Here is a 14,600-nt window from a genome sequence, read left to right as displayed (position 1 = left end):
GGGTTCAACAGTGTGAGTATTGAGATGCTGTCATTCCTTTTTGGGTGTCTTTTTTAAAATATTTTAATCAACATTGTGATGTGGGTGTCAATGGCAAGGCAAGAATTTGTTGTCCGTCTTCGGTTTCCTTGAACCAAAAGGCTTGCTAGACAACTTCATAGGTCAGTAAAGAGTCAACCACATTGCTGTGGGTCTGGAATCCTGTGTAGGCTGGTTTATTTATTTTCATTAAATTCAAATTTCACCATCTGCCCTGGTGAGGCATAGTTCTACATTACTCGTCTAATGATATCACCACTACACCACCCACAGCTTCCTGTTTAGAATTATGTGTCACAGAATCCGAATAAGGAACTGGGGTGTAGGCCTGAGGTGAGGGGAAGAGGTTGAGAATCTATTGAGAGATGTAATTGTTCACGTGTTGAGTATGTTCAGAACTAGGATTGATAGATTTTGAACAGTGAGCCATTCCTGGTGTATCTTGTAGACAGGACAGTGACAAAGGTATTTGATACACTTGCCTTTCTTGATGACTCCATTGAATATAGGAGTTGGGAGGTCATGTTGTGGCTGTACATGACACTGATTAGGCCACGTTTGGAACACTGCATTCAATTCTGGTCTCCCTGCTCTAGGAAAGATTTTCTGAAATTTGAAAGGGTTCAGAAAAGATCTACAAGGATGTTGCCAGGGTTGGAGGGTTTGAGCTATAGGGAGAGGTTGAATAGGATGGGGCTGTTTTCCCTGGAGCATCAGAGGCTGAGGGGTGACCTGATAGAGGTTTATAAAATCATGAGGGGCATGGATATGGTGAATAGCCAAGGTCTTTTCCCCAGGGTTGTGGAGTCTAAAACTAGAGGGTTTAAGGTGAGAGGGGAAAGATTTGAAAGGAACCTAAGGGACATTTTTTTCACAGAGGGTGGTACGTATATGGAATGAGCTGCCAGAGGAAATGGTGTGGCTGGTACAATTACAACATTTAAAAGGCATCTGGATGGGTATAGAAGAGTTTAGAGGGATATGGGCCAAATGTTGGCAAATGGGACTAGATCAGTTTAGAATATCTGGCTGGCATGGACAAGTCAGACTGAAGGGTCTGTTTCTGTGCTGTATGATTGTGACTTTCTACGTGAACTGATGTAGATCAGCTGTGAGCTGTTTGAATGGCAGAACAGACTGGAGGGATTTGAGTCTTGCTTCACTTTTTAATTTAAGTAACTTAATTTGGTGAATTACTCAACCTTCTATTTTCTGGAGAAGAGTCTCAACTTGTTCATTTTGGTTTTTCATGATAGCTAAAACTTCCGATCTGGCGTCATCCTTGTGGATTGTTGGAGGTACTGTTCTCTAGTGCCTCTGTTCTCTAATGTACGGATCGGAACTTTTGTATTAGTTAACTCCATTAAACCACTGAATGATAGAACCGTAAATTGTTGTAGACTACATTCAGTGCTGAGTCATAAAGTATTATCTTCATAACAGTTTGCCATTGTTATTCTCTGTTTGTGCAGCCATAATATTCTGTCTTTGAATTATAGCTAAAATAAGGTTTATGATATTAAACCTACTTCTCTACAGTAAGAAAAATAAGTATTCTGGGTCTCATTTCAAACCTTACCTAATATTGCTTCAATTTGCAAGATTCAAAGTTTTCTAAAAGGGTTGGGTCATTCTTTTAATGTAATGCTATCTCTATAGGTTTTTGTGGGCACATATATTGAAGACTTCACACCGTAATATTTACCGTCCCTCCACTGGTGCGACCATGCTCCTTGCTGCTATCCATTCCTGTGATGAGGTGAGAGCTGTCTCTTCTTGTATTTCAATTGCTACCTGCCCTTGCATTTCTGCTCCCAGTTGGATTGGAGGCCATTGTGGAGTTTGGTTCCAAGAGAGTTGGCAGTTGAAATGAACGCCTCTAACCTTTTTAATGGGACAGGGAGTGGCAGCTTCACTGTGATATTATGACTGAAGAGGCTTCTAGTCCATAGGGCTCTGGCAGATTGTACCATTGTGAGCTCAAGGGTAAGTGGTAATCTTGCTGAACAGATAAAAAAAAAAGGTTTAGTTGTCAACATTTTAATTCTTGAAAGTATAGAATCCCTACAGTGTGAAAGCAGGTCATTTGGCCCATCGTGTCCACACCTACCCTCCAAAGAGTATCCCATCTGGACCTGACATCACCCACAAACCCTGCATTTTCCATGACTAACCCACCTAACCTACACATCCCTGAACACAATGGGCAATTTGGCATGGCCAATTCACCTAACCTGCATATCTTTGGATTGTGGGAGAAAACCAGAGCACCCGGAGGAAACGCATGGAGACACTGGGAGAATGGGCAAACTCCACGCAGACAGTCGCTCGAGGCTGTATTTGAACCCGGGTCCCTGGCACTGAGAGGCATCCGTGCTCACCACAGAGTCACCGTGCTGTGAAAGTTCTCATGTAACTACGTTCCCCCCCACCCCCATATAAGCATTTTTCCACATTCTTGTTTGCTTTTGAATGGGCCGACACTTTCATGCTCAGCCAAACCCAATTAGTCCCCCTTGCTTAAATTAATTGAACACGCTGAATAATGTCTTTAAGGTTTTTCAGACTGGAGGCCTGTGAAGTGACCAGTGGTGTGCCACAAGGATCGGTGCTGGGTCCACTACGTTTTGTCATTTATAAAAATGATTTGGATGTAAACATAGGAGGTATGGTTAGTAAGTTTGCAGATGACAACGAAGAAGGTTACCTCCGATTACAACGGGATCTGGATCAGATGGGCCAATGGGCTGAGGAGTGGCAGATGGAATTTAATTTAGATAAATGCGAGGTGTTGCATTGTGGGAAAGCAAATCTTAGCAGGACTTATACACTTAATGGTAAGGTCCTGGGGAATGTTGCTGAACAAAGAGACCTTGGAGCGCAGTTCATAGTTCCTTGAAAGTAGAGTTGCAGGTAGATAGGATAGTGAAGAAGGCGTTTGATAGACTTTTCTTTATTGATTAGAGCATGGAGTACAGTAGTTGGGAGATCATGTTGTGGCCGTACAGGACATTGGTTTGGTCACTTTTTAATATTATGTGCAATTCTGGTCTCTTTCCTATCGGAAGGATGTTGTGAACTTGAAAGGGTTCAGAAAAGATTTACGAGGGTGTTGCCAGGGTTGGAGGATTTGAGCTATCGGGAGAGATTGAATAGGCTGGGGCAGTTTTCTCTGGAGCGTCGAAGGCTGAGGCGTGACGTTATAGAGGGTTTATAAAATCAGGAGGGGCATGGATAGGATAAATAGACAAAGTCTTTTCCCTGGATTGGGTTAGTCCAGAACTAGAGGGCATAGGCTTATGGTGAGAGGCAACGATATAAAAGAGACCTAAGGGGCAACGTTTTCACGCAGAGGGTGGTACGTGTATGGAATGAGCTGCCAGAGGAAGTCACGGAGGCTGGCGGAATTGCAACATTTAAAAGGCATCTGGATGGGTATATGAATAAGGAAGGGTTGGAGGGATATGGGCTGGGTGCTGGCAAGTGGGACTAGATTAGGTTAGGATACCTGGTCGGCGTGGATGAGTGGACCGAAGGGTCTGTTTCCATGCTGTACATCTCTCTAACTCTGTGACTCAATGTAAGCCAGTTTAACCAAGCACAAGTTGATCCTCCAGCACCTCTGCAATTTGGGGTTGTACTATTGTGTAGTTCCCAAATAGTCGGTGGGAATTAGAGGAACAAATATGCAGAGAGATTGGAATATTTATGGAGAGGGACAAAACTGGTCCACAGGTTCAAGTTCTAAAGTGGGGCAAGGCTGAATTTTGATGAGACAGCAGTTTGTGGGGTTTGATTGGAATGGTTTGTTTGCAGGCAAAGGGACCTCTGGCAAGTGAGAGGCCTTTAAAAATAAGATAGCTAGAGTTCAAGGTCTGTCTGTTCCTGTGAGGGTGAAGGGCAAGGTTGTCAGGAATAGTGGACCCTAGATGATATATTGAGGCTTTGACCAGAAAAATGGAGGAGACATCGCTCAGGTACAGGCAGCTGAGATCAAGGGAATCCTGGAGGTATGCAGGGAATACAGGAGTTTACTGAAGAAGGAAATCAGAAGGGTGGAAAAGGGGCATGAGAGGGCCTTGGCTGAGACGATTAGGGTGAATCCAAAGAGATACTTTAAGTATATTAAAAGAAAAACAATAACTGGGGAGAGAATAGGACCCCTCAAGGACCAAAGTGGACATGTATAAGTGGAAGCACAGGAGGTGGGCGAGGTTCTCTATGAATAATTCTCCTCTGTGTTTACCATCGAGGAAGATATGAAGACTTGGAGAAGCTAATAGCAATATCTTGGGGACTGTTCATATCACGATTAGAGGAGAAGTGTTGGATGTATTAAAATGTATGAAGGTGGATAAATCTCCTGGTCCTGACCAGATATATCTATGAGCACTGCAAGAAGCTAGAGAAGATATTGCGTAGGCCCTGGCTGATATTTTTGCATCATAGTTAGCTACGGGTGAGGTCCTGGAAGACAGGACGGTAGCGAATGTTGTGCCATTACTCAAGAAGGGCTGCAAAGCCTAGGAACTGTAGACCAGTAAGCTTAATATTTGTGGTGGGTAAGATACTTGAAGATTCTGAGGGATAAATGTACATGCATTTGGAAAGACAGGGTTTGATTAGAAGTAGTCAGCTTGGCTTTGTGCATGGGAGATCATGCCTCAAATTTGTTAGAGTTCTTTGAAGTGACCAGGAAGGTTGACGAGGGCAGGATGGTTGGCACAGTCTATATGTATTTCAGTAAGGCCTTTGATAAGGTTCCATACGTTAGGCTACTCTGGAAGGTTAGATCGCATGGAATCTAGGGCGAGCTGGCAAATTGAATACAAAATTTGCTTGATGGTAGGAAGCAGATGGTAATAGTGGAAGGATCCTTGTCGGACAGGAGGCCTGTGACTAGTGGAGTGCCTCAGGGGTCGGTGCTAGCCCGATTTACTGTTTGTTATCGATATCAATGATTTGGATGTGAATGCACAGGACCTGATTAATAAGTTTGCTAATGACACCTAAAATAGGTGGTATCATGGACAGTGAGGAAGATTATTGGAAATTGCAGTAGGACATTGATCAGCTGGGGAAGTGGGCCAAGAAATGGCAAATTGTGTTTAATATAGATAACTGTGAGGCCTTGCATTTTGGAAAGTCAAATTAAGGTAGGAGTTTCATGGTGAATGGTAGGGCCTTGAGGAGTGTAGTGGAACAGAGGGACCTTGGAATTCAGGTTCACAGTTCTCTGAAAGTGGAGTCACAGGTAGATAGGGCAGTGAAGAAGGCTTTGGGCACACTGGCCTTCATCAGTCAGGGCATTGAGTATAGAAATTGGAAGTTGTTTTGCAGTTGTACAGGATGTTGATGAGGCCGCACTTGGAGTGTTGTGTTCAGTTTTGGTCACTTTGTTATAGGAAGGATGTTATTAAACTGGGAAGAGTGCAGAAGAAATTTACAAGGATATTGCCAGGACTCAATAGTCTCCGTTAGAGGGGGAGGTTGGACAAGCTAGGACATTTTCTTTAGAGTGTAGGAGACTGAGGGGGGGACCTTTTATAGAGGTGTCTAAGATCATGAAAGGTATGGATAGGGTAAATGCATTCCGTCTTTTTCCCAGGGTTGGGGAATCGAGGACTAGAGGGCATCAGTTTAAGGTTAGAGGAGAAAGAATAAAAGAGAGCCTGAGGGACAATGTTTTTACGCAGACAGTGGTACGCATATGGAATGAGCTGCTAGTGGAAGTGGTTGAGGCGGGTACCTGCACAACATTTAAAAGGCATTTGGACAAATACACAGCAAGGAAAGGATTAAAAGGATGTGGGCCAAGTACAAGGAAAAGGGGTTATTGTGGATGGACACTTTTGGGCTAAAGGGCCCATCACTGTGGGTTTGTATCGCCAAATGCTGTTGTGGAAGGAGTTCCTGCATTTGGATCCAGTGGCAATGAAGGAACAGCGGTTATAGGTTCCAGGCCAGAATGGGGAGTGTCTTGGAGGTAAACATGTGGATGGTAGTGGTACTCCCATGTGTCTACTGCCCTTGTTCTGGTAAAGGCCAGGATTTGGAAGCGGCTGTCATTAGATCCTCGGTGAGCTGTTGTTGATCATCTTGTCATGAAAGTTAGCAAATTCGGATCTACCTTTTTGCTGTGAAATCAGTTCGCACTTCGAGCTTTAGGCTTGAAATCTGTGTATTTCCAATTCTGTGTTCATTGTTTAAAATGTTTCCTGTTCTCTTCTCTTTTAGGTTAGTGCTTATGGATTTATCACTGAAGACTATGTAAAATATTCAGATCATTATTTTGATCGGGCCTACCATAAATTGGTCTTTTATTCGAATCATGACATGAAATTGGAAATGAAGTTATGGAAGAAGTTGCACAATTATGGGATAATTAAACTCTACACCAGGGAACAAGATGCAAGATGAACTCGAATCTGAGATCTCAATCTGATTTTCAAGACTATATTTCTAGCGTTATTACTCTCTTTGGCTCGGGAAATTGCAGTGGGTTATTTTGTGTCCTTTTGTCACTGAATCTTTGGGATGTGAATCTGACCTGAAATTGCAAGGTCGAAAGCATCATCCCTGTCTCTCTGTCTCTGTCTCTCTCCCTCTGTGTGTGTGTGTGTGTCTCTCTCTCTCTCTCTCTATGTCTGTCTATCTCTCGTTAGCATTGGTTGCTGCTAGGGCATGGAAAGCATTGGAGAGAGGGATGAAGGTGGTCAGTTTTTGACAGGTGATAGAGGGTGGAGGTATACGTGGGGGCATGTCCTCCAGTTCAAGAGAGTTAAGCCTTTTTGTGTGAAATGAGTCTTGAGGTTTGTTCAGGACGGATTAGGGTATTGGATTTACATCTCTGTAATTTTGCCACTTTGCCAGACTTTAATTTTGCTCTTTATCATTGGGGCCTTTTATAAGGCAATTGATAATTTAAATGCCTGGAAACTACTCCAGTATAAACTTGTTCTGAATGTTTGCTAGAATGTGCCAAAAAAGGATGTGATATTACTGTATTTAAATGATTCATTCCACAGTACTTTTAACCAATGGAGGAATCCTATACTGCAATTAGAATGTTATGTTGTAGCGTTGTGGTTATGGACGTTCGTGTTGAATTGAGAAATGATTGCATTTAAGTGATTGCCTGAACAAAGCATCAGAACCAAGAAAACCATTCTGTCAAAGGCTACATTGCTCAGGTTTAACTTTAGGTGTGGAAAGGACAAGTTAGTAGCTACCCTGCTATGACAAGCGAGGTATCAATTCCAGTCCAGGTTAGTTAGAGGCTTGGGAGGGGTGGTGGGGTGGGAAGAGAGCACAGGTTAACCATGGACAAATCTATTCCTGTGGCATCCGTAAACACACTCTCTTATTTATTCTGGCTGCGCAATAATTGTTTATTTGCACTTTTGAAGAGGGATTTCCTCCTCTTCACTTCACAGCCTGGTTCAACTGGACTGTAACAGAACAAGCATTGGTCTAGTTGTCCCTTCGCTGTATCTGTAGTATGGGACCTCCCATTTGCAGAAGATAACGTATGATTCAGGTAGGTGCCACAGACAGCTGTGGAAGCCTTCAGAAAATATGTCAATAGAACATTCACGTAGCAGAATGCGTTAAATCTGCTACTGTCTCATTACCATTTGAGTTAGTGGAGTCACAATTGGTTCTTGTTTCATTATTTCCTAATTTTTGTTCCATCTTAGTAACTTTCTGTGCCTTCCAGAAGCCTCAATTACTGATAAATCATACTTTTTCTCTAACAAACTTTTTTTTTAACGAATCTATATTTTGGCTCATAATGATTTGAGTTATAATTTGAAAATGTTTTGCATTTAGATTAGATGTATGAGTTAGAATTCATTTATTTCTTGTCCAGTTTTTGAATGTTAGCAACAATCAATACTTCCAACTTGTACTATGTATGAGTGAGCATTTAAATCTGTCACTAACGTGCCTTAAATAATGTGCCTTAATTTACTTTTCAAAAGAGATTTGTTAGTACGCTATGCACCTCAATTACTGATGCAAATATTGGCTTTGCTTAGTGACCCAAGTAATTTTGTCCTTGATTAATTTGCCAAATTGGTCAACAGCACCTAGGTCTTGGGTAGATCTTGCCAAACCATTCTTTTGTTTCTACTTATTGTTGAACTTTTGCTGCTGGGATCACAGATTCCATTCTTATTACCCAAAATGTCACAGCCTCCATTTAATTCTCGCTTATTGCTGGGGGTGAGACCATAAATTCAACTGAACTGGACGCAGAAGGGAAGGAAATATGAGCAACTCTTCATTATCGAGAGAAAATTCAGTTTCTCTGCTTACGTTAGTTCCTCCAGTTGGGATTGCTGCCTGATTCAAGATTTGACAATTTTCTCCTTTTAAAAAGGACATTGAAGGTATTGTGTTGGTATAATGGGCATTTACTGGCACAAGCCGTTGTGTTGGACATGGAGATATTGACACTAATGTAAAATTGTGTGGGAGTGTACAACTTGACATTAACATGATTCTAAGCTTTCTTTGAATTGATATGTATTTGTGTGTATTAGCAAAAGATTGAAGCAATTCTCACCATTATTTCTGCACTTCCCCATCATTGGTCTGCCTCTATCAGCTTTGCCCATCTGACAATATCCTTTTACCAAGATGTAGAAAGTGGAATCGAGCTGTGTTGGGCTAAGTAACCTGACCTCCATATTGGCTATTGTTTTGTCAATGATTTCTGCTATTATAGTTGCGAGTGTAAATTGACACATATTTTGGATTAGTCAGTTTTTGAGAGTTGCAAAGAACAAGCTGCCTTCTGTGGAATTCATTACCCCAAAAAACATACATGGATCAAATGCTTCTTTAAGTACCTGGTTTACCAAAGACTCTGAAAATTCACTGAAGTTAAGTACTTAATGTGCAACATTCTCAAGTTTTCTTGAAGTTAAAAGCACGGGAATTTGTTTGGCATTGACCGCAAGTAGAGAGATTTTCCTTGGAAATTGTGGTCAATCAATTCAATGATATGAGGTGGATGCATTGCACACACTACACAGCAGTAACCAATGGTTTAAAAATAACAAATGTCTCCATAAAGTACTTTGCGAGAATGCCTGTTTACAAATATACCATGTTCTATCATAGAACTATTATGTTGAATGTACAGAGATTTATTTTGTTTTCATTTGCACACTGATCAATAAATTTGAAGATATTCTGAAAGTTGTGACATTTTATTCTTAGCTTTGCATCTGAAGCCTTGCCAATTTGCGAGAGATTCTAGATTTGTATTTTTGTTTAATTCTCCTCACTGCTGTGGGCTTCACTGGCTGGACGAGCATTTATTGCCCATCCAGAGTGCCAAAGGTACACCACCTAATTTGTTCCACAAATCCGATCGACACAGATTTTCTGTACAACGGCAGTGGCTTTATTATCGGACAGCCGGCTGAGAGATTCAAATCGTCTCTAAAGTAGCCAAGTGTCTACTTGTGGTGACGCTTCTTCACGAATCTCTGCCTTGCACACAGTGACAGTATATTTTATAGGAGTCAGACAAAGGCATATCAGTCACATGGGCAATTATCATTACATAGTTTAAAGTAGGTAATTGCGAATTTACAAACCTTGATGAATGTCGATGTCCTGTGATAACGTGTGAATAGATTACAGAAACTAATTATCGTTATGTTCATGGTTATGTGTTGATGGGAAGAGATTAAGGCAGAAGGATCCTTCTTTCAATAAATGGGGGATTCACTTACCTATGTTAATATGGAGGAGAAGTAAGACAATGGGAGCAGGAGGCAGTTTAACAGGGTTGCGGCCAGGGCCTTGTCTGGAAAGGGCAAATTCCTCTGAGGCTATGGGGGAATCCACGTGTGGCTCCAATAGGATCTATTTCTGAGATACAGTCAGCCTCCTCTTTGCCCCCCCCCCCCCCCTGAGGTATTCTGTCTGGATTACAAGAGTACAGGCCTTCAGTTGATACTGCAGGAGGTCCTTTGGCAGGGGAATGTGTAACCCTTGAGTCCCTAATGTGTTCTGAAAGAGAAGCAAAGTATGGAACTGGCCTCTCTGTGGCATTTTAACTTCCTCACCACTGCCCTTCCCACCACCCCCGAGAAGGATTGTATTCTGTCCTGTTGGTGAGTTTGTTGCCTGGCACGAACGTTATTTATAACTTCTCAGCCCAAACCTAGATATTGTCCTTGCCTCTGAGCCAGGAGGCCCAGATTCAAGTGCCACCAGTGGTGTGAAAAACCTCTCTGAACAGGTTGATTTTAGAAGATACTTATTCTGAGGAATTCCTGAGGATTCTGGAGATGACTGACCTGCAACAGCTGCAGTCATCATCCTTTACATCTGTTATGACTCCAACCAGTGGAGGGTTTTTTACCCAATTCCAGTTTTGCTAGGGCTCTCCCTTGGTACCTCTGGTTGAAAATGGCTGCGAATGCTTCAGCCTTTCGCACAGGTGGAGATCTGATGGACTGAATGGCATCCTGTGTGAATGCAGCAACTGAAGATGTACATCACTCCTACATCAAATTAGTATGTTGTTTCGGTGTATTTTAAGGGAATGTTGAACAGACATGAGAGATAAAGGGAATAATTTATGTTGATTGGGTGAGATTAAAAGGAATGGAAGGAAGCTCTTGCCTGCAGCATAGATCAATGGACTGAATGGCCTGCTTCATAGAATCCCTTCAGAGTGGAAGCAGACCATTCAGCCAATCGAGTCCACATGACCTCTGAAGAACATTCCACCCAGACCCAGCCCCCGCCTTATCCCTATAACAATGCATTTCCCATGGCTAATCCAACCAACCTACATGTGGGCAATTTAAACTGTTTATTGAGAAAACAGCAAATCCACACGCCCCAAGAAATATCTGACTTTCCAGAGAATTTTTTTTTGTCCATGGGGCAATTTGCCTAACCTGCACATCTTTGGACTGTGGGAGTAAACCAGCGCACCTGCAGAATTTGCAAACTCCACGCAGTCACCCAAGGGCAGAATCAAACCTGGGTCCCCAGTGCAGTGAGGCAGCAGTGCTGACCACTGAGTCACTGCGCCTTCTGTATGTATAATCTACACTTTGGATAGAATTGGAATAATTTTGGATCTTGTCAAGTTGCAAGTAAAAAATGCGCTTTGTGAGTATTAAGGCATGTTCATCATTGCATCTGCTCCCTTCTGTAGATTTCACAAAGATTCCTCAGTCTCTTGGATATTCATAGTTTATATAAGATGAAGGGGACAGAGTTTGGAGGGAAATTCCTTTTATAAGTGCTTCAGGGAAACGGGTGTTACCTAGCGCACTGAAGTCTATCGTGGATTTTGTTGTGGAAATGATGGTGAAACCTTCAGCATTTGCCATCTTTACTTTGTTGAAACCGACAGAAACTTTTGAGAGTCAGTGCATGTACAGCATTCCTGATGAAGGGCTTTTGCCCGAAACATCAATTTTCCTGCTCCTCGGAAGCTGCCTGATCTGCTGTGCTTTTCCAGCACCACTCTAATCTAGAATCTGGTTTCCAGCATCTGCAGTCCTCGCTTTTGCCTAATCCAGAAAACACATCCAGCGATTCTATGTTGGATGGGTTTGCTGTTGAAACCCTTCCCCTCAGAACCCCTTCTGCAGTGAGTGAATTCACACAAGATTCCACTCTGAATTAGTTAATACAAAAACTCCACTTTGTTCAGTGATTTGTAACTGGGTTTGAAACAGGGCAGGAGAAAGTAAGGACTGCAGCTGCTGGAGATCAGAGCTGAAAAGTGTGGCACCCAGAAAAGCACTGCAAGTTAGGCGGCATCTGTGGAGCGGGAGAGTCGACGTTTTGGGGATAAGCCTTTCAATAGGAGTCAGAAATTTAAACAGAATACCAAATTTGTAATGAAGGCTAATCATCCACACTGGCCTTAAACTTTATTCTATATAGTCGCCCCACAGGGGATATGTTCCAAGATCAACTGTGAATGCCTGAAACCGCGGATAGGTGCAAACCTATCATTTAAAACCTATTCTTTTAAATGGGAAATATATCTTCTCGGCAGCCTCCCAGTCCCTGGATCTGGAATGTTCCCTTTTATATGTTTAAACTGCAGTAAACCATGGGTAATTGAAACTGCAGGATCCAGATTCTTGGATACGGGGGTCGCCCTGTATTGGTCAACCATGTATATTAAAAGTTTGCATATTCTTTCTGAAGTTGGGATTAAGTTATAAATTAAACAATCACAGTCCATTTTTTTGCTGTCAGTGAATTTAAATGAGAGCTGAAGATATTCAGTGCTTTTAACTTGTTGCTCTGAGAGAATACTTCAATGTGATTAATTTGTTGACTCAGTCTCTTGACACCATTGTTGTGAGACACCAGAAAATCCTTTTTATTTAAACAGTTTATTGAGAAAACAGCAAATCTACCCCCCCCCCCCCCCCCCCCCCCCCAGAGCTCTAGAGAAAGCTGCCCACAAAATCCGATGGTTGTCACCCTTGCTAACTCCAGTCTCTAGCTCACCATTGACAGGGGGATTATCAACACGATAACCACACCATCCATCCATTTCTATCAGTGAGTCCCACAGCATTGGCAATAACTGAACCCAGCTGCTGAAATTCAGGGGACTGGAACAAAATATTGTTGGCGAACAGTTAGTGATTAAATTGTAACGAACTTGAAACTGTAATGGAACAGAGAGAGCTTTGGCAGGAATAATTTTGCTGCACTGGCAACAGTTCCCCTTTGCAAAATTGACTAAATATGGGTGCAGAGTTCCCACGTCTCCAGCTCTATTTTTGGTAAAGTTGCTTGTAAAGCAGTTCAAAATGACATGGTGACGTATGGAGGTTTATTTTAGATGGGCACCAAAACTTCTTATGATTGAGTTACTTGGCATCATTTAAAATGTCATGTTATGAATGGTACTTCCTCAGTGGGAGTATCAGTAAAGAAAGGTCACGTATTTCACCCACCTCCTCTACTCTTGCTCATCATAACCTCTGTGGCTGTATGCAGCAAGTTCTGGAGTTCGTCCAGATTTGTGCCGATTAAATGGCATTTTGCACTTGCAGCACGCACTCCATCTGCCAGACATCTCCAGTGAGAGGGAGTTTAACTTTCTCCCCTTGTCATTCAATGGCATTACCATCGCTGAATTCCTCCGCTTCACCAAGTACTGTTGACCAGAAGGTTGACTGGACCAGCTCGATTAAATACTGTGGCCACAACTGCAGGTCAGAGCCTGCAACTTTGTTAAATCACCTCCTGTCCCCACAAAGCCTACAAGACACAGGTCAGGACTCTGATGGAATACTCTCTAGCTGCCTGGGTGGAGGCAGCTTCAACAACACTCATGAAGCTGGACACCATCCAGGACAAAGCAGCCCACTTGATGGACACCCCATCTAGCACTTTCAATATTTACCATCGATACACAGCAGCAGTGTGTACCATTTACAAGATGCGTTGGAACAACTCACCTGTCTTCCTTCAAAAGCCCAAAACCTGTACCATCTAGAAGGACAAAGGCAGCAGCTGTATAGGGATAGCAACATCTCCAAGCTCCTCCTGCCCCTGGCCAGCCACATAACATCCTGACTTGGAAACAAATTACTATTCCTTCACATCTGCTAGGTCAAAGTCACGCTATAGGTGTCTGAACGCTAGATGCACAGCAGCAGCGACCAAATCAGTGACTTATCCTGACATTCTCAAGTTTAGATCAGAGCGGTGCTGGAAAAGCACAGCAGGTCAGGCAGCATCCGAGGAGCAGGAAAAATGGCGTTTCGGGCGAAAGCCCTTCATCGGATGCTGCCTGACCTGCTGTGCTTTTCCAGCACCACTCAGATCTAAACTCTGGTTTACAGCATCTGCGGTCCTCACTTTTGCCTAGCTGACATTCTCAAGGGCTGAGAAATAATGGCCGAGTGAACAATATCCACATCCTGTGAATAAATTAGTAAATGAGGACAGTAACGCTCTGGGATTATGATAACCTTTTAAGTTGGTTAATGTTCACAGTAAAAGGACAATGGTAGAGGTAAATTAAATAGCTGATATATTGCCTGTGCTAATTATGATTGGCTTTTTTAAAATAAAATTCATCTACAGAATGAGGGCATCGCTGGCCTGGCCAACAATTACTGCCCATCCCATTTGCCCAGTGGGCAGTTAGGCATTAGCCACATGGCTGAGAGTTTGGAGTTAATATAGGCCAGACCAGGTCAAGGATGGTAGCTTCCTTCCCTGTAGTGAACAAGATGGGTTTTACGCTGACAATTGGAACATGGTCATCATTAAACACATAATTCGTGTTTTTGTTGATTGAAATCAAATTCTGCTATGGTGAGATTTGAACCTGGGACATTATCTGGATCTCTGGGCTAACTGTCCTTTAGGCCATTACACACTAACTTTAAAGTCTATGGGGTGGATGCTACATTTATTTTAACTATGTGCCAGCTGTGTCAAGTGTTTTTGGAAGGATCTTTGCCATGAGATCTTGGTGAGCTTTCTCACCAGTTCTTATAAAAGTTGCCTCATGAACTACTTACTCCACTTTTCTT

The 14,600-nt window shown here is 42.6% G+C and overlaps 1 protein-coding gene across 2 annotated transcripts in view; it reads left to right on the top strand.

Moving 5' to 3' along the window:
- LOC140464080 (alpha-N-acetylgalactosaminide alpha-2,6-sialyltransferase 2-like) overlaps positions 1–9,249 on the top strand; it is a 105,558-nt gene extending 96,309 nt beyond the window's left edge. For both annotated transcript variants that reach the window (XM_072558771.1, XM_072558770.1), the window contains 2 exons: positions 1,699–1,798; positions 6,277–9,249. In XM_072558771.1, the coding sequence (XP_072414872.1) occupies positions 1,699–1,798; positions 6,277–6,459 (283 nt within the window). In that variant the 3' untranslated portion in view covers positions 6,460–9,249. The remainder of the gene's footprint in view (positions 1–1,698; positions 1,799–6,276) is intronic.
- Positions 9,250–14,600: the final 5,351 nt, after the last annotated feature.

The sequence above is a fragment of the Chiloscyllium punctatum genome, chromosome 39, assembly GCF_047496795.1.
Source record: "Chiloscyllium punctatum isolate Juve2018m chromosome 39, sChiPun1.3, whole genome shotgun sequence".
Classification (NCBI taxonomy): Eukaryota; Metazoa; Chordata; class Chondrichthyes; order Orectolobiformes; family Hemiscylliidae; genus Chiloscyllium; species Chiloscyllium punctatum.
The sequence above is the reverse complement of the archived record's forward strand: the minus strand, read 5'-3'. Positions and strand labels throughout refer to the sequence as shown.